Source organism: Pecten maximus, unplaced genomic scaffold, assembly GCF_902652985.1.
Source record: "Pecten maximus unplaced genomic scaffold, xPecMax1.1, whole genome shotgun sequence".
In the NCBI taxonomy this organism is placed as follows: domain Eukaryota; kingdom Metazoa; phylum Mollusca; class Bivalvia; order Pectinida; family Pectinidae; genus Pecten; species Pecten maximus.
The window spans coordinates 1204-22220 of NW_022979444.1; the positions used below are offsets into that span (position 1 = coordinate 1204).

Below are 21017 nucleotides of genomic sequence, written 5' to 3' on the forward strand. Positions count from 1 at the left end.
TTAAAGTTTACTCATGAAAAAAATCTTTCCAATTCACTGGCTATTCCTAAAATGAGGCAAACAGGCCCCATTCCAAACCAATGAGAAAAAGCCGTGCATAGTTTTTTTCTGGGCACAGCATACAGCTGTACAAATATGACATTTCAAAATTGGTTCTTGAGAGAACTTTTTTCTCTTGGATAATGGGGAATTTTCCCTGTTTGTACTTAAAGTACATGTAGATATAGTTGATCAAACTTTTAGATTTTCATGGTCAATGATATTGTTATTCTTTAAGAACGGCATATAAAACTTAACAATTTCCAGATAATAAAGATATGTCTTGTCCAGAATATTTTTCACAACACTGAGTCTGACCAGTAGAAACATTTTGTTAATTTAGAATTGATGATGAGGATGGCCTGGACATCAAACCACCCCAGGTACAGGCCGGGCGAAAGGAGCGGAAACACAAACATAAAGACGATCGTCGTCGCGACAAGGAAAGACACTCTCAGGCACAAAATAAGAGTGATAGACAGCCAAGAGAAAAAGATAGTGAGTGATTGTTTTTATAAGCTCACCTGCCCAAAGGGCATAAGCTTATGCCGTGGTGCGGCGTCCGTCATCCATCCGGCCGTCTGGCATCAACTTTTTCATTCAAACAACTTCTTTTCAGTAACCAAAAGGCCCAGGCACTTGATATTAGGCCTTTAGTATGCTGGAGTGAAATATAAATAAATAAATGACCTTGACCTATATTCAAGGTCACATGGGTCAAATAGGTTATAATTAATGTTCAAACGACTTCTTCTCAATAACCAAGAGGCCCAGGGACTTGATATTAGGCCTGAAGCATGCTTAGGTGAAGGGCTACCAATTTTGTTCAAATAAATGACCTTGACTTTCATTCAAGGTCACATTGGTCAAATAGGTTATAATCTTCAATTGACTTCTCCTTAATAACCAAAAGGACCAGGGACTTAATATTAAGCTTTTAGCATGCTGGGGTGAAAGGCTACCAATTTTGTTCAAATAAATGACCTTGACCTACATTCAAGGTCACAGGTGTGAAATCGGCTTAAATCTGCAAACAATAATTTTGCGATAGCCAAGAGCCTCCGAGACCTGATATTATGCCAATTGATTGCTGGAATGAAGGACTAGAAAATTTATTAATATGAATAAACCGAGCTTACTATGATATTTGAATAAAGAGTTAAGAGGCATAGTATCTGTAGAAAAGACCTCAATCAACTTCAACGTTGCTGTTGAGTCAGGTGAGCTATACAGGCCCATTGGGCCTCTTGTTTTTTGTTCCAAGAAGAAATTCTTTGGTGGCAGTTTCTCCTTTCAAACGATCATGAACTGACCAATGAAAATATCAAGCTTCGAGGAAATCAACATCTGGATTTTCTGTTAAGTCATTGTTTTAATATATTGTACTACTAAAGAACATGAAAACAATATATGTTTGTTACAGGATCCTCACGTAGTGGCCATGGTTACAGCCGTGAGCCACAGAGATCCAGAAAACAGGATATGAGGGAGGGAGAGGTCAGAGATACAAGGGATAGTTATCGCGAATCTAAAGAGAAGGAACGAGAGCGTCGAGTCAAGGAGGAAGAGAAGAGGCAAAAATCTCGTATAGAGAGGTGAGTGTTTTCAGTTTCAACCTTTTTCTGTCTGGAATCAATTTCTTGCGCAGGGCATCCAGTAGACCAATGAGAGTATGTTTTTGACTCTCAAGATTTAAGTGTGACTCCTGGGTTTGAAGGGACATGTCTATTTGACATATGTTTTGATCCTTCAGATTTCTCAGAAATAGTGATTTGACTTCTGAAATTGCTAAAAGTCAAGGGTCAACTGGAAGCCCTGACGTATAGGGGGATTACTATGTATAGTTCCTTTTAATGCACTCTACTGGTTTAAATGTTCTCAATGCAGTCGAAAAAGAGAGAGTCTGATTGGTCAATAATTCATGACCTTTGTTCATTTTTGAATATAAAAGGTCATAGGGGCCGCGGTGGCCGAGTAATCCATTTGAATTAGTGACATGGTTCAGAGTAGTATGTTTTTAAAACTCTTTTGAAATCTGAAAAATTATACAGTTTTTGAATTCTTGGGCCATATATTGCACCATCCAATCAAGATTTTTTTACATTTCTTTTGACCTTAATGGTGGGATATATTGCTATAAAAACCTCTATCCTGGTGAGTTATACAGGCCATCTGCACCACTTGTATCATTGCAGTATTTGTATTTAATCTTTCAGAGAAAGGTTGGAAAGATTGGAGAGAGAAAAGGAAAGAGACAGAATAAGAGAAACAAGGGAGCGTAAAGAATTAGAAAGACGAAAACACAGAGAGGAGGAGGAACGAGAAAAAGCAAGAGCAGAGGGTACATATTTAATATCTGAGGAAATTTTTCTTTGAAAACTAGAATGCTATACCTGTACATTTGAAAACTTATTATATCTGAAGTCCTTGATACATGTTCGGTATATTTACAGTAAAATTTTTCACGTTTTTGACAAGTTATGTCACATTTCATACATACGCTGTGTACATTTACGAAAATATTATAAACATTCTTTACATTAAATTTTCACACACTTTCATGCTCAAAAATATAAGTGATTATGAATAAACAAAAACAAAAACAGTATTCATGTATGAAAACAAAAACAAAGACATTTCAGAAGGCAAATGGTCATTTCTCAGTGTAATGAAGTAGTTTTGAAATGTTTTTTGTTTTTTTCAGACGTGAAAGGGAGAAGGGTAAAAAAGCATTAAAACAGTCGAGGGTACGGAGTCGAAGTCGAGAATGCCAATTTACCAGTGATCCACACAGAGATAAAAAAGCATTAAAACAGTCAAGGGTACGGAGTCAAAGTCGAGAACGCCAATTTACCAGTGATCCACACAGAGATAAAAAAGCATTAAAACAGTCAAGGGTACGGAGTCGAAGTCAAGAACGCTTATTTACCAGTGATCCACACAGAGATAAAAAAGCATTAAAACAGTCAAGGGTACGGAGTCGAAGTCGAGAACGCCAATTTACCAGTGATCCACACAGAGATAAAAAATCTCGTCATCGTATGAAGTCACCAGAGCCAGGTAGATTTGAATGGTTACATTTACTGATTTAGACTTGAATTAATGATTTTAATGAAATAAAAAGGTTCTATTGAATTGTAAGTACATGTAGTACACAAACGTGTAATGCATTACCTGTCAAACTCAAACCTCATGCAGATTTTCCTTACCACAAGTGCTTGCTTGAGATTGTTTCTCAGGTCCGAAAGTCAAAGGTCAAGGTTATGAAAAATAGAAATTTGCTTTCGTGTGATAACTCAAGTTCTCTTTGACCAATCAAATTCAAACTTCATGTAGTTTTCTTGTACCACAAGTGTACACATGATAATTTTTTTACTGGTCCAAATGTCAAGAGTACTTCTTACTATAGATATAGAATCTGTTTCCATGCAATAATTCTTGTAATCACCCAATTTTCTGAGCAGGTGACTCCTCCACTTACGTGTAATGCTTGTTTTCTGTCTATTGTGCTACATCCATGAAATTAACAATATTTCTTTGAAAATTGACTTTGAATAAATGCATGATTTTGTACTATAAAGTTCCCAGTTAAGATGTGAAAGTACTGTGATTTATATTTAGAGCGGTCAAGGCCCCGTGGTCCACACACACCTGAGGAGGAATATCCACATGAGGTGGAGGATATGGATGAGGATGAAGAGGAGGAAGAGGACCATGTCACATCCTCCCACGAGGGGCTTGCTGAAGGCAGTGACGCCCACAGTGGCGACTCGGACGTATCTGTCGTGGAGGAGGACAGCGAATCTGATTCTGATTCAGGTAGATGTTTGAATGTTTTTAGCTATGATAAGTAATTGTGGAATTGAATAATTATCTAGTTCATAGTCAGTTGATTGTGTTACACAATTTTTTCTGGAAATTATAAATGATGAATGTTGAATATGTAAGTTTATCACTTGATTCATGAAACTCTGATCTCTCCTTTACATCAAAACCGAAGTGTGTGTACGCTTTAAATAGGCATGTAGGCAACGACTGATGAGTGTTGTATAGTTTTGTTAAATTTTGTCAAGTTGGTTTTAACAGAAATTGTTTTATCAGGATTTTTAAATTGTTGTTAACTGTGGTTAGCCTAATTGTGTTTTGAACAACTGGGCCCAGATCATTTTCAGTATTTTTGTTTTTTATCGTAATTTTATTTTAATGAAAATAAAATTTTTTTATGTAACTCGAAAAACCCTCTGATTTGACTGGGTATCAATGAATTTTCCTTCAGGAAGTGGCAGTAACTCCAACATTGGTAGCGAGGACAGCCACCAAAAACACAGTGACATGGAAGACGACTCCCATCATCAGGATCCCATGAAAGGTGGGTGAGTTATGTCCCTTGACTTATATAACTGGAGCTTGTTCATTTATGCGGACAAACCGATTCTTCTGTTTTTAAATGTAATATGTCTGGTATATATCTTGATAGACTTCAGGTATTATGTAATATTTCAGGAATACATCTCGACGGACCTTCAGGTATTATGTAATAGGTATATTATGTAATATTTCAGAAATACGTCTCGACAGACCTTCAGGTATTATGTAATAGGCATATTATGTAATATTTCAGTAATACATCTCGACAGACCTTCAGATATTATGTAATAGGTATATAATGTAATATTTCAGAAATGCATCTTGACGGACCTGCAGGTATTATGTAATAGATATATTATTTAATATTTCAAAAATACATCTTGACAGACCTGCAGGTATTAATGTAGGCCTTGAAAGTCTTTGTCTGGAAAAAAACAAAAATTCACGAAGTCCATGCTTATTTCATAAACAAACTTCTCTAAACCAATTGTTTGGGCCACGATAAACGAAAACTGTCCTGTTGATATTGCAATAACTGTTAATGATCACCCGGGGTGCTTTCGCATAAAAGGTTCAAACAGTCGGAACCAGATTAGTGAAAGTGGATGAAAACTCTTAAAAGAGAACAAAAATTACTCTATTGTGAGGCTGGTGAGAAGATTAACCACTGACTTGATGGACAGGTCAAGGCATTTAGATTGTGACTTATTGATAATCTCTGTTTATCCCATTTGAATCTGTTGTAGATAATTTAAGGTCAATATTTGATGATGATGAGGAAGATGAAGAGTCGGACCCTGAGAGCGCTGCATCCTCCGCGCACGTGTCGGAACAGCACCAGGATGAACGAATGTACCTACAAGACACGCCCCCGCAGTCTCCCGTGGAGCTGGCACCGGACCTCCCGCCATACCTCCCCGCAATCCAGGGCTGTCGTAATGTTGAAGAGTTCCACTGTCTTAATCGCATCGAAGAAGGAACTTATGGTGTTGTGTATAGGGCAAGAGACAAAAAGACAGGTATTGAGATTGTTAACTACAATGTTGTCTCGAATTGATTAAAAGATGTAAAAGTAGTTTGTTTGAAATACTCTATAAATTTAACTTGTTTACAAAGGTATAATTTTCTTCATGAATATGATAAAAAGGATATGGTGGATCTAGTTTTAAAGTGTAACCCTTTTATATGGAATGAATGAAATTATTTTTCTTTTTTAATATTTCATAATAGATTTATTACAGCAATATGAAATAAAAAAAAATAAAATCATAGATGTAGCAGAGTAAACTCTTTTTAGCTCACCTGGCCCGAAGGGCCGGTGAGCTTATGCCATGGTGCAGCGTCCAGCGTCCGTTGTCCGTCAACTTTTTCTTTAAATCGCTACTAGTCATAAAGTGTTGAATGGATTTTCACCAAATTTGGTCAGGAACATCCTTGGGGGAAGGGGAACAGAGTTTGCATACAGTTTTACTCTGAACCCCCAGGGGCCTGAGGGGCGGGGCCAAATAGGGGAAATAGGGTTACCCCTTTAAATCGCTACTTGTCATAAAGTTATGAATGAATTTGAACCAAATTTGGTCAGGAACATCCTTGGCAGAAGGTGAACAGAGTTTGTATAAATTTTTACTCTGAACCCCTAGGGACCTGAGGGGCGGGGCCAAATAGGGGAAATAGGGTTAGTCCTTTAAATCGCTACTAGTCATAAAGTTATGAATGAATTTGAACTAAATTTGGTCAGTGACATCCTTGGCAGAAAGGGAACAGAGTTTGTATAAATTTTTACTCTGAACCCCCAGGGGCCTGAGGGGCGGGGCCAAATAGGGGAAATAGGGTTATTCCTTTAAATCGCTACTAGTCATAAAGTTATGAATGAATTTGAACCAAATTTGGTCAGGAACATCCTTGGCAGAAGGGGAACAGAGTTTGTATAAATTTTTACTCTGAACCCCTAGGGACCTGAGAGGCGGGGCCAAATAGGGGAAATAGGGTTACTCCTTTAAATCGCTACTAGTCATAAAGTTATTAATGAATTTGAACCAAATTTGGTCAGGAACATTCTTGGCAGAAGGTGAACAGAGTTTGTATAAATTTTTACTCTGAACCCCCAGGGGCCTGAGGGGCGGGGCCAAATAGGGGAAATAGGGTTACCCCTTTAAATCGCTACTAGTCATAAAGTTATGAATGAATTTGAACCAAATTTGGTCAGGAACATCCTTGGTAGAAGGGAAACATAGTTTGTGTAAATTTTTACTCTTAACCCCTAGGGACCTGAGGGGCGGGGCCAAATAGGGAAATAGGGGTTTATCCTTTAAATCGCTATTATTCATAAAGTTATTAATGGATTTGAACCAAATTTGGTCTGGAATATTCTTAGGGGAAGGGGGAAAGAGAGTTTATATAAATATTGACCTTGACCACCAAGGGGCCTGAAGGGAGGGGCCAAATAGGGGAAATAGAGATTTGAGTTTTAAATGGATTTGAACCCAATTTGGTCAGAAACATCTGTGGTGATGGGGGAACAGATTTTGCATAAATGGTTACTGTGACCCTCATTCCCATAACTATGTATAGTAACGCTGGACATTAAGGGATAAACACAATTCTTATGTAAAAATAGGCCAAAGGGTTTTCCCCACCCTAAGGGACTTAGTTTCTTTAAACACCATTATGTTGTAAAAAATAATCCATATGGTCTTTCAGAGAGTACATTTTTAGCTCACCTGCCCGAAGGGCAAGTGAGCTTATGCCGTGGCGCGGCGTCCGTCCGTCCGGCGTCAACTTTTCCATTCAAGCAACTTCTTCTCAATAACCAAAAGGCCCAGAGACCTAATATTGGGCCTGTAGCATACTGGGGTGAAGGGCTACCAAGTTTGTTCAAATGAATAAAGTTGACCTTCATTCAAGGTCACAGGGGTCAAAAAGGCTAAAATCTTTAAACGACTTCTTCTAAATAACCAAGAGTCCCAGGGAGTTGATATTGGGTCTGTAGCATGCTGGGGTGAAGGGCTACCAAGTTTGTTCAAATGAATGACCTTGACTATCATTCAAGGTCACAGGGGTCAAATATGCTTAAAAATCTTTAAACAACTTCTTCTAAATAACCAAGAGTCCCAGGGAGTTGATATTGGGTCTGTAGCATGCTGGGGTGAAGGGCTACCAAGTTTGTTCAAATGAATGACCTTGACCTTCATTCAAGGTCACAGGAGTCAAAAAGGGTAAAATCTTTAAACGACTTCTTCTCAATAACCAAGAGTCCCAGAGACCTAATATTTAGCCTGTAGCATGCTGGGCTAAAGACCTTGACCTTCATTCAAGGTCACAGGAGTCAAAAAGGCTAAAATCTTTAAACGACTTATTCTCAATAACCAAGAGTCCCAGGGAGTTGATATTGGGTCTGTAGCATGCTGGGGTGAAGGGCTACCAAGTTTGTTCAAATGAATGACTTTGACCTTCATTCAAGGTCACAGGAGTCAAAAAGGCTAAAATATTTAAACGACTTCTTTTCAATAACCAGGAGTCCCAGGGAGTTGATCTTGGGTCTAATATTTGGCCTGTAGCATGCTGGGGTGAAGGGCTACCAAGTTTGTTCAAATGAATGACCTTGACCTTCATTCAAGGTCACAGGAGTCAAAAGGGCTAAAATCTTTAAACGACTTCTTCTCAATAACCAAGAGTCCCAGGGAGTTGATATTGGGTCTGTAGAATGCTAGGGTAAAGGGCTACCAAGTTTGTTCAAATGAATGACCTTGACCTTCATTCAAGGTCACAGGAGTCAAAAAGGCTAAAATCTTTAAATGACTTCTTCTCAATAACCAAGAGTCCCAGGGAGTTGTTATTGGGTCTGTAGAATACTGAGGTAAAGGGCTATCAAGTTTGTTCAAATGAATGACCTTGACCTTCATTCAAGGTCACAGGAGTCAAAGAGGCTAAAATCTTTAAACGACTTCTTCTCAATAACCAAGAGTCCCAGAGACCGAATTTTTGGCCTGTAGCATGCTGGGGTAAAGGGCTGCCAAGTTTGTTGAAATGAATGACCTTGCCCTTCATTCAAGGTCACAGGAGTCAAAAAGGCTAAAATCTTTAAGCGACTCCTTCTCAATAACCAAGAGTCCCAGGGAGTTGATATTGGGTCTGTAGCATGCTGGGGTGAAGGGCTACCAAGTTTGTTCAAATTAATGACCCTGACCCACATTCAAGGTCGCGTCGATCAAGTTTGCTTAAATCTTTAAATGACTTTTAGTGAATAGCTTAAGTGCCGAGAGACATTATATTGGTCATGTAGCATGCTTTCAAATAACTGCAGGATCCATATATGAAAAGATCACTGCATTGCAGGTGAGCGATTTGGGCCCATTGGGCCCATGTTGTATAATGTATTAACAAATTGAACATGAACATTATTTTGACATTTGGTCAAATCCAACCAGGTGAGCGATACAGGCCCCATGGGCCTCTTGTTTTCTTTTTTCATGTGTTGGAGTTTAAATAGCAGGTTGAAGTATTACCAAATCCCCTTTATAAATTGTGATTATTTATTTCCAATTTCAAGAAAAAAGTTTTAAAAGATTTCCAAAGAGACAAAAAAGAAAACAAGAAAAAGTACCTTAGTTAAAAACTGTGTATTATGCTGAAGATATATATTACTGCAGTAGTAATATATTGACTTTATGTTGCAGATGAAATTGTGGCATTGAAGCGACTTAAGATGGAAAAAGAAAAAGAGGGTTTCCCTATCACTAGTCTGCGAGAGATCAACACTCTCCTAAAGGCTCAACACATGAATATTGTTACTGTCAGGGTAAGAAGTTACTGTCGGTAAAAAGATATGACACCAAAAATGATTTCTTTTTGTATAAATTTATCCTGTGATAAAGCCATGGCAAAGATACAGAAAGTGTGAACTCTTTAAGTAGTATCAATACAGGGGACACAACCTTGTGGAAACACGACGTCCCAGAAGGTAGAGAGATGTAGCAATCCAGAGGAATCTGTCATGGATACATATGTATACACGAGGTCTCACGATACATATGTATACACAAGGTCTCACGATACAGATGTATACACGAGGTCTCACGATACATATGTATACACGAGGTCTCACGATACACATGTATACACGAGGTCTCACGATACATATATGTATACACGAGGTCTCACGATACACATGTATACACGAGGTCTCACGATACACATGTATACACGAGGTCTCACGATACACATGTATACACGAGGTCTCACGATACACATGTGTACACGAGGTCTCACGATACACATGTATACACGAGGTCTCACGATACACATGTGTACACGAGGTCTCACGATACACATGTGTACACGAGGTCTCACGATACATATGTGTACACGAGGTCTCACGATACATATGTGTACACGAGGTCTCACGATACATATGTGTACACGAGGTCTCACGATACATATGTGTACACGAGGTCTCACGATACACATGTGTACACGAGGTCTCACGATACACATGTGTACACGAGGTCTCACGATACATATGTGTACACGAGGTCTCACGATACATATGTGTACACGAGGTCTCACGATACATATGTGTACACCAGGTCTCACGATACATATGTATACACGAGGTCTCACGATACATATGTATACACGAGGTCTCACCAGAAATCCAGGTAATGTGTGTGTAAAAATGATGATCCCAACATGGAGATTTATTCATAATCCGATTTATTTGAGAGAGTTGTTGACATGTTACGTCTGTAGGGTAGCTGTCATCAACAACGTTATGTAGTTTGTATGCTTAACGGAGTAAAATGCAAAAAAAAAAATTGCACTGCTTATTTTATTTCTGAAAATATATCATCATTCTTCTAAAAGCCAAGGGACTACATGTGTAAAAAAGTAAATAAACTTTGAACTCAAAGAATTCATGCTTTTTTGAATGCAATGAAATAGTATGTGTTTCCACACTGCAATAAATTTGGATGGGGTTAATTCCAGACACTGGCTTACTGATAGATAAATATAGAATGCAGTCACAGAGAATTCTGCTGCAGAATTTTTTATAAATTAGAATATATGTATTTTTAATGTGGCATTTTGTTTTTGCAGGAGATTGTAGTCGGCAGCAATATTGACAAAATATACTTGGTCATGGACTATGTAGAACATGATCTGAAAAGTCTGATGGAGACAATGAAACAGCCATTCCTTGTTGGTGAGTCTAATACAAGATTTTCTTGCCAAACATGATACTAAATTTTTGCCTCCTTTAGAAGATGCAGGATTGGCATATATATAGTGTTGCCCATGTCCCCGTCCTGGCATGTCCTGTCCTGATTTAACCTAAACACTTAATTAGCAACTTTATTCTATGACAGATTTTGGTCAATCTTTATACAAAGGTCAAGTATGAGTATCATTCAGACATTTTTGTGTTTTAGGGTGTCAAGGTCAAGGTCACACTTGTTATATAAATAAAAACGTCAACTGATTCAATTCAAACACTTCATTTTTTCATGGTTTTTGGTCAAATTTTATGCAATTTTCACATGGCAGTGGGGTCATTAATGTCGTACAGACATTTTCTGTTCTCAGAAATATATGAATACTTAATCTATAAGACCCTGCTCTGATATACATGTACAGCTAAATGTTGACTAAACCTTTCGAATCAGGAAAGAGATTTTGGACATTTTTTATTGACTATTTGTTTTGAAAAACAAGAAGTTTTTTGTCCCTACCTATTCCAGCAAAAAAAATACCTTACAGGACTTCAGAAAAAAAATTAAGAAATTCTTTGTGTCTTTGGTGCCGTAGAAAATGTGTCGGATCATACATGATACTATTAAAACACATATACATTGTATTTTCTTGGCTGCTAGTTCCTGTTCGGCAAATCTGGAGTTCCCCATTTGGGTAGATATTTTACTGGACTAAGTTGATTTTAATGTGAGAATTTTATAAACTTTCCTCAAAAGATTTTGAAAATCTGTGCTATATTTCCCTGAGCAGATTTTGAAAATAAATCTATTTCAAATTTCATACAACATCCCATAAGCAATCAACAAATGATTTCAATTTTAGACAATTTTAGTCGAATTTATCAACAAATAGGGTAATTTAGATGGTTATAATGTCAAGAAATAGTAGAATTTTGCCGTAACGATAATGTTATGTCAGGTTTTTGTTTAGAACTATGTTGTTCTGCCTCGTGGTTTTTGTCCCCCAACAGGAAATTGATAAGGCATTGTGATGGGAGTTTAGAAGCATGTACAATCTTCGAAGCAGAAACCTTAACAATATATAGTAGTTATAGACATTTTAGGTTATCGATAGATATCCTGATGTACTTTCTCTATACCAGGTGAGGTGAAGACTCTGTTGAAGCAGCTCCTTTGTGGGAGTTGATCATCTCCATGACAACTGGATCATTCATCGGGATCTCAAGACATCTAATCTTCTTCTCAGTCACAAAGGCAAGTTAAAGATATTGAGACATAATTTCACAGACTAGTTTGTTTTCTAAGATTATCTCCCTTTATACCTAATGAGCTGGTAACCAGGTAACCACCAATAGTTGAGACTGATTTGATGAATTGTGCATAAATGGGTCGTAAAACAATCACTAAAATTGCTTGTCAAAATGTCATAATAAAAATTATACAAATGATTGGTGAGTTCGAACTAATTAATCAAAAAATCATTTGAGCCATTACAGATTGGATTTTAGATACCAGGTAAAAATAACAGTTTGTTTTCTTTCTTCTTTTACAGATCGGTGACTTTGGTCTTGCCCGGGAATATGGATCACCTCTTAAACAATACACACCAATAGTTGTCACGTTATGGTACAGAGCGCCCGAACTTTTACTAGGGTGTAAGGTAAGTATTGTACAATTATGTATAATAATACAAGGCGTTTTTACAGTTTCACACTAGATTTTGACTTGAACTAGATGGTTGATCAGTTCAGGTTGATTTGTATGCAAACAAACATTTTAAAATACTCATTAACAAAATCTCTGAGCATAGTCTTCACCAAGTAAGAAAATATATGATTCTGTAAGAAAATAGAAAGAATTGTTCATCTTTCTGTGTCAAACCTCTTCTATAAGTTACTTTCTTCAATTTCCACATTTTTAGCAGTAACCTAGCTACTTGAAATATATAGCGATCATTGTTGTGGCGGTATAACGAAAGTTTAGGTCAATTCTTGTAAAATTTTATGCCAACTGCAGAATTCCAGAAATAAAGAAATTCTATTCATGCTGGGTACAGCGATAGAAATGTGTTCTGACTTGCCGAGATTATTACCTAGCTGATCGATGAATTGAATAGAATATTTAAGGTAAAGTGTTCTTTATTGGTATCTAGCATAATTTTTTACGTCTTTTATTGTACAATAAATATGCTTTCCTACCCTTAGATACAGAAGTCAAAATGAATACATCTAATACATCTAATGAGAAACCCTACGCATTTCTCACTTAATACTAACGATAATGATACGCTTTAATGACATAGCTGGTCTTTTCCTCACTGGTTTGGGATGGGGTCTTTTGTCTCTTTTTGGGAAGAAAATTGGTGAGTTGGAAAAGATTTTTTCAGGAGTAAACAGAAAATTTTGGGAATTTTGCTTTGAAATGAAATAACTCCAATTGGGAATGGGGCCCATTAACGGCCCCAAAAAGCCCCCAGAAAAAGCCCTGCATAGATAACTAGGCATACTCAGACAAGTTCATAAACTATGTACCGGCGATCAGGGACGCCTAAAGTGTTGTTACGTAGGTGTTGACTGAGGAAACTCAGGATAGCTACAAAGAAATGTCAAACTCGGGATCGGGAGATCCATTAGCTACATAAGTAAATTTCGTAATTTTCCAAATTGGATTTCAAAAGAATGTCAATCACACTTGTATATTCTGCATTCTGCATTTATACAAATGAAATAAAATGTGGCATGTAGGTTATTAGAAGATATTGGGAGAAATTTCTGCTGTTAGGGGTGTTCCTATAACGTAAGAGGCCACCGGTCGGCTCTTTTTCTATTGGATATGATTGTCAAAAGTATCCCGCCGTGTAAAAACTTCTAACATTGTTGGAGTACTGTTAGGGGTAGAAACTGAGAGGTTACAATAAGACATTGTCTGCATTTCCACACAGGACCTGGGAACTCCTAACGAGAAAATCTGGCCAGGTGTCGGTGAGTTACCAGGAATGAAGAAGTGTACGTTCACAGATTATCCTTACAACACCATACGACAGAAGTTTGGTTCTTACTTCACAGATGTGGGATTTGACCTCCTTAACAGGAAGGTAGTCTTATATGGAAGTGAAAAAAATATACATATGTTATGTATACCTTAATTTTCCCATTAACCCAGAAAGCCTACACATACACTTGACTCTAATGGGCTTATTGCTGGACAATGAAATCACACTTGGTAGCATATTCACTGAACTGTGATAGACATAGATGGGCTTATTATCAGGCGTGGACTTATTGCTGGATAAATATGATATACAGTATTTATTCTGTAATTTGTCGGAAAAGACCTACACAACTCTTGAGTCAAAGAAAAAGTTTGGCTTATTTAAGGAGAATTAATTTCACCCTTCTGAACTGTAAATATATTGTACATAATAGTAGGTGGAATACATCTGAATATATAATGAGATTTTACTTTCTGTGATTTTGTGGGTTCTCAGAGTCCACAAATTCAAATGTCCATCAATCAATATATTGTTAAAAATTTGCCACAAAGGTATTTTCATAATTGTTCCATACAAGTTAAGATATTGGTATTTTTAACCGAGAGTGTTGAGATTTGCATTGAATGATTAGTTAGAAGGTCCTGACTAGATATTTGTTTTCATTAAGTGAAAATAAAATTCAAGATGGCTGCCATGATCGCCATCTTTGAAATTATGTTTTTCCTTATAACTCCAATATTATTTGCTTCGTAGTAAGAAGACTTTCTAGGAATGTTCTAGTGACATTTCTAACTAAGAGGTGTTGTTTCAAAAACTCCTTGAATTTACAAGATGGCCACCACAGCAATTATCATCTGATGAGCTATGGAAAAGTACTTTATTTCTTGTTTTTGAACAAGATATCTAAAGAGACCAACCAACCAATTGTTTTCCCATAGACTTTAGTGTTAACGTTTTGGATTATTTCATTCAAATTCTTGAATTGAATATGACGATTATGGTTTATAACAAAAGCTTAGGGTCTGATATAACACCTAATCAAAAAAAAAAGTTGGGTCCTTCAGGTCTCACACAAGCAAATCAACCAATCAGCAAGTGTTGTATGCGAAAGTAGTCTGGTAAGAAAATAAAGTTCCACATTTAAATATTATTTTGATTGATATGTTTAGGTGTGATGTTGAGATATCTGATATTTATTTGAAGTACATATTCCAAACTATCAGAATATACTGATTTTGCTGTGCTGAGATGTACATACTAGCGTATTCACATAGGTGCAAAATGACCAGGTATTTTCCCAAAATAGCACCGGTTGTGTATGTAAACATCCGGTAATACAGCACACGGACCTGTCAGATCCTTAGAAGGCTTTAAACCTGTCAACATTTGGGTTTTAAACTGTGTAACAGGTTTGTATCTATAACTTTAGCCATTGCTGAATTAAACTTCAAATGAACTAATTATAGCTTTAATTCTTTGGTAATAAAATATAGGGGCTGAATTACTTGCGTGAGACCTTTAACAGGATTATAGCACGTGCAGTCTGACGTATGAACTCTGTCTTTTGAAGTTTGTTTTCCGTCCAGTTTTCTTAATTTATTCCAAATGGCAGTCCAAGAGACTTCATTTAATAATAATTTTTTTGAGTATTACTCAGAAAAAAATTTCAAAAAATTCCTAATTACAGGAAAATGGTTGTATATTCTGGATGGGTGCTAGAAACGCACATGGTTACGGTGTAACCAGAGTTAGATTTCCTGGCCATGGCCGGAAATCTAAGACAATTTATACACATAGATTGTCTTTTATGATTTCAATTCACCAAATTGAATTGAACCCAGAGTTACAGATTTCTCATTTGTGTCACAGTCGGTCATGTGTCAAGTCAGGTCACCTCAGTCTTGAGCCAGGCCATGTGAATAACAGCAGACAGATCTGCAAACACATGCTACCACCAACATGTAAAGGCCATGGGCCTTATAGAAATTGTATTTTTCAGTAGGTAAGATAAAACAAAGATTAGATATAAGTTTAAATTTTTAATAAGAATTTAATATTATATATACACAATAATAATATAACAGAAATATTTCCATTAAGTATAAAAGCACAGTTCATTTTAGCACAGTTCAGGGTTCACAGATTCACATTAGCACAGTTATTTGCTGTAAGTATGGTCACTGACACTTGGTGGATTGTCCATTCCTGAACGATAAGTTGGCACAGGGGCCCGGTTCCTCGAATGACACAGGTATCTCCTAATCCTTAGTTGGCCTCGACGCTTTTTGTATGCTAGTTTTTTCTGTCTGAGCCGGTGACATATCTGCCTTCTGTTTACAGAAACCAGTCTCCTGACAACTGATGATCCTGATGTAATATGTGATCCAACTGATCTCATGCCAATCGAAGGATGGTGGAATCAGCAAAGCCATGGTTGGACATGTGCACAGCAGTGTGCACCCATGATGGAAAGTTCCTGTACCAGGTAACACTTTTTTGGGTTTGTCTTTTGGAGTTTCCGATTGAAAGCTTCAGTCTTTTGAGTGTCGGTCAACAGTTTTGTTTGTTCCAAACACTCTGTGCTCAGGAATGTGTCCACACACACTTTAAAGTATTTCTCATCCTCTTCTATCATAGATAATACTGTCCCCTCTGGTAGAAATGTTCTTTCCCAGTGGTCCTGTCTCTCACCTTTACAGCAGTAGCTGTAGCGCTGACACATGTCACCACAGTACCCTTTGTAGGACATTAGCATAGCTTCTATTGTATCCGGCATATGCTTCTGTATTTTGTCCATGTCTCCATTATGTAATTTGTGGGCCTGTATCAGTTCTGCCCTACATCTAGCCTTCACATCATTTGCCAGCCTTGACTTCAGTGTTCCATAGGTATATCCCTTGTGTCGACGGAACATGTTTGGACTGAATTTCTGACTCAGCATTTTCTTTTTTATTCCCTTTGCTAAATGTCTTGTATCTTTCAGGCTAGCACAGCCCGGATGAGACTTCCTGAGTCCAGTGAAGGATTTACTGTCTCCGTCAGATGTATGGTGAAGTACCTTTAGAGAATCCGAGATGTCTTCTCCAACTACAGTGGCCCAGGTCTCCTCGTTGCCAATAGCAACTTCCTCAGGAACATTGGCTGTGCACAGGCCCTCGTGATCTGGACATTTGATGTGTCGGCCTTGTCGTCTTAGTATTTCTGCTTTCCTGCACAGCTTATTACCTGTGAAAACAGACAGGATTTTCTTTTTGGTAGAGAGCTGCTCACATATTGGGTAAGTTACCTGAGTGGCTCCTTGGTAAGGTGTCCTCTCTCCACTAAACAGTGGATTGTTGTACCTCCCGTCGGTTTCAGTATTCACACACTCTGGGTCCTGTAGTCCGAGAGACTGGTTCTCCTCGACCAGATTTCTTCTGATATTGTTCATACTCTCTGTGTTCATTTCCACTATCTTTTCTCCAGCATGGTTTGCTGTGTTTTGGAGACCAGTGTGGGAAGGTGGGATAATGTTGGCGGTAAGGCATATCTCGATCATAGCTGCATTTGACACAGAGGCTCCCATCAGTGCAGTCTGCATGGCAGTATTCAGAGTTGATCTTTTTCATCCCCTCGACTTTGTCTCCTCCTCCTCATACAACTTGTAGTGACCGCTGACATATTGGCAGGTATTACAACACAGTCTCTCTGACCAACCCCATCCCCACTGCTTTGAGTTCTGGGAATCAAACTTCAGATATCCTGTGCAATCTTGATGTTCCAGAATAGCATTGTTCCACAGTCTCCCCACATCAATTGGCTGTAGTAACTTGTATGTGTAGTTGTCAGGATCAGGTACAGTAGTCTCCATGCAGGTATTGATGACAGTCTTGGCAGGCTTGGGTCTCAGGATTTTCATATCGCTTGGAATCCCAGCAGCATTTGATGTGCTCATTTTACCCTTTTCATCAATTATTACCCTCGAATCAAACACATCTTGGGTCAGTCTGTTCACAGGCACAGACTTAGGTACTGGTTTCCTTGGTGACACTTCACCTTTGTTGGCCGGTACATTTCCTTTCTGAAAACCATGATTTTTCGATAAAAGTCGTCGTTTTCTGCCCATTTTTTCAATATGTATATAAATTCAGGTTGTCAGTATAGTATACTTAGGTGTAGAAACTAATTCTGTGATGAAGTAACCTAGCGGTATTGTTTATATAGCCCCTGTGTGGCTGTCAGGGGGATAATCTTACCCCTACCCCCTACTAGGGCCTGTAGTGTATAGAGATCCCAGGAGATATTGATGCTGTGTATTGTCAGCCTGTCAAGTGTCCAGTCTCAGTTGTCGATTGCTATCACTGCTCCATGTAACAGAGTTTCTTGATTTTAAAACAAAAACAAAAAAAATAATTAACATGTTTAGTATAATCCTTATAACTCATTAATTGAAAGTCATATGATCCTGAAATTTATTGGTATGATAGACTTATATATATAATACATGTGTGCTAAATATGAAATAAATCTGTAAAAAACTTTGCTGTCTGTGAATGAATATATTTTTGTTTTCTAAGGTAAAATCAATCATATGGAGTTTGGTACTCCTATCTGACACCGGGGGGGATAACTCCATATTGCATGAGACAATGGACTCCAGTCAACACTGTAGCTGCAAAACTTTATTGGGAATTATCTGAACTTTCAATATACAGGTGAAAGAGTCAATACAAGTCAATATTTATTTGCTTTAAGTTCTCACGCAAGCAAAACAACCAATCAGCAAGTGTTGTATGCGAAAGTAGTCTGGTAAGAAAATAAAGTTCCACATTTAAATATTATTTTGATTGATATGTTTAGGTGTGATGTTGAGATATCTGATATTTATTTGAAGTACATATTCCAAACTTTCAGAATATACTGATTTTGCTGTGCTGAGATGTACATACTGGCGTATTCACATAGGTGCAAAATGACCAGGTATTTTCCCAAAATTGCACCGGTTGTGTATGTAAACATCCGGTAATACAGCACATGGACCTGTCAGATCCTTAGAAGGCTTAAAACCTGTCAACATTTGGGTTTCAAACTGTGTAAAATGTTTGTATCTATAACTTCAGCCATTGCTGACTTGAATTAAACTTCAAATGAATTAATTATAGCTTTAATTCATTGGTAATAAAATATAGGGGCTGAATTACTTGCGTGAGACCTTCAGCTCAAATTTTCTCCAGGGTAGCCATTTTGAAAATAGGTGTATTTCGCAGTAAAAATTCTCAAAAATCTTAAATGTTTACCTATTTACTATTATTACGTGAACTTTTGGGGAAAAAACCAATCGGACTTATTTATATCAACATTTCTTATTGATAGTTACCTATCAGGCTACATATCTATTTTCTCACTTCAGAACATACTGGCCAATCAGTGGCTGCCAGACATTTTATCCTTGGCTCAACGTTCTATACACAGGGACTGTTTCTATATTTTTTCAATTGGTTGGTTGTTCCCTAATGACTGGAACATCATTTAGAGTTGATTTTCAATAGCAAGGTTCAGATAGTGATGATAAAGAGACAAGTTTAATTTGGAGTACGTATAATGAGTGGTTGATTTTTAATTAATTTAATTGTATGGTTTGTACCTGTCTGTATACACTGTATATATCGTCAGTGTGAACATTGCCGCTAGGGGTCCATAATGAGGGAACTGGCAGCTGACTAGCTTGGCTGCTAACAGCACCAACTGTATATATCTTCAGTGTGAACATTGCTGCTAGGGTCCTAAATGGGGGGTTCTGTAGAACATTTCTTTGTTTAAGACAACTAAGCTTTTGGATTTTCTACTCTCTGATACCAATTAGTTTTGATGAGAAAACCTGTTAGCTTAATCTCTGCTTGAAACCATAGTATTGCTGGTTTAGGGTCACACAGGAAAACAATAAAATTCATTAGATAAAGGGCAGCAGAGGTCTGGGAATGGAGCCCTATCTCCAGAGCTGCCTAGTTACACAGTGTCTAGCTTTAATGTGTAAATATGGTAAATATCAGAAAACTTCTGATAATTCAAATCAAATTTGGAAAGAGTCTAAAGGTTTCTAATTCATTAGTCATATACATATACATACTGTGCAAGTGGAAAACATGTCACATTGATACTTTATGTCTTTACATTGCTCTTAGTAGGAATAATGATAGGACAAAAGTCAACTGACATCTAGGATAATTGCATGCTGATAGCAAATATTGCAAAATTAGGTCACTGTGACCTACTTTTTAATAATTACATTAGGGCAATGAAAATGGACATCTAGGATGAGAAAGGCATGCCGATAACAAATATTGCAAAATTAGGTCACTGTGACCTACTTTTCAATAATTATGCCAGGGCAATAGAAATGGACACCTAGGATGAAAAAGGCATGCCGGTAGCAAATATCGCAAAATTAAGTCACTGTGACCTACTTTTTCAATAATTACATTAGGGCAATATAAATGGACATCTAGGATGAGAAAGACATGCCGATAGCAAATACAAAAATGTATTGCAAAATTAGGTCACTGACCTACTTTTTCAGTAATTATGATAGGACAATAGAAATGGACATATAAGATGAGAAAGGAATGCTGATAGAAAATATTGCAAAATTAGGTCACTGTGACCTATTTTTTCAGTTATTTTATTAGGGCAATAGAAATGGACACTTAAGATGAGAGAGGTATGTCAATAACAAATATTGCAAAATTAGGTCACTGTGACCTATTTTTTCAGTTATTTTATTAGGGCAATAGAAATGGACACTTAAGATGAGAGAGGTATGTCAATAACAAATATTGCAAAATTAGGTCACTGTGACCTACTTTTTTTCAATTATGGTAGGGCAATAGAAATTGACACCTAGGATGAGAAGGCATGCCAATAACAAATATGGCAAAATTTGGTCACTGTGACCTTCTTTTTCAATAATTTTATTAGGGCAACAGAAATGGACATCTAGGATAAATGCATGCTGATAACCGATACATTATGTATTGCAAAATTAGGTCACTGTTACCTACTTTTTATGGAGGCGTTTACGCCTGCCATATTACAATCACCTACGAGTTGTGACGTCACAATCTCTCACTTTCATTTTCGTTATATTTCCTTTCACAGTTCATTTTGTAGTTTCTTTCGGTTCATATATGATGTAGTTGAACTATATATACGTTTATGAAAACTATCAAGACTACAAATAAAGTGCTATTACATGAAAAAAGGTATATTCAGTATAAATTTCTCTTCGGCGGAAGCCCGGAATTTGAGACCTCTGGTGGTAATTTCTATAACTAGGGGTAATGATTCGCTTATACTATTAGTTCCAAGTATGAGGCACGTCATTGTAGTCCGTCATTCAAAGTAGATGTGCACAGAAATGTATTAACTATGCT

General features: G+C 37.3%; 1 protein-coding gene and 1 long non-coding RNA gene across 2 annotated transcripts; both read left to right on the top strand.

Moving 5' to 3' along the window:
- Positions 1 to 1529: 1529 nt before the first annotated feature.
- Positions 1530 to 2335, top strand: LOC117318648. Its single transcript, XR_004530425.1, has 2 exons — positions 1530 to 1634; positions 2256 to 2335. It is a non-coding gene; the product is annotated as an uncharacterized LOC117318648 (long non-coding RNA).
- A 553-nt stretch (positions 2336 to 2888) lies between these two features.
- On the top strand, positions 2889 to 12032 carry LOC117318647 (cyclin-dependent kinase 11B-like). Its single transcript, XM_033873611.1, is given in 8 exon segments — positions 2889 to 3099; positions 3661 to 3858; positions 4316 to 4408; positions 5154 to 5426; positions 9084 to 9205; positions 10504 to 10609; positions 11759 to 11790; positions 11792 to 12032. Coding segments are annotated over 8 exon segments (960 nt in total). The 5' UTR covers positions 2889 to 3080; the 3' UTR covers positions 11909 to 12032.
- The last annotated feature ends 8985 nt before the right edge of the window (positions 12033 to 21017 follow it).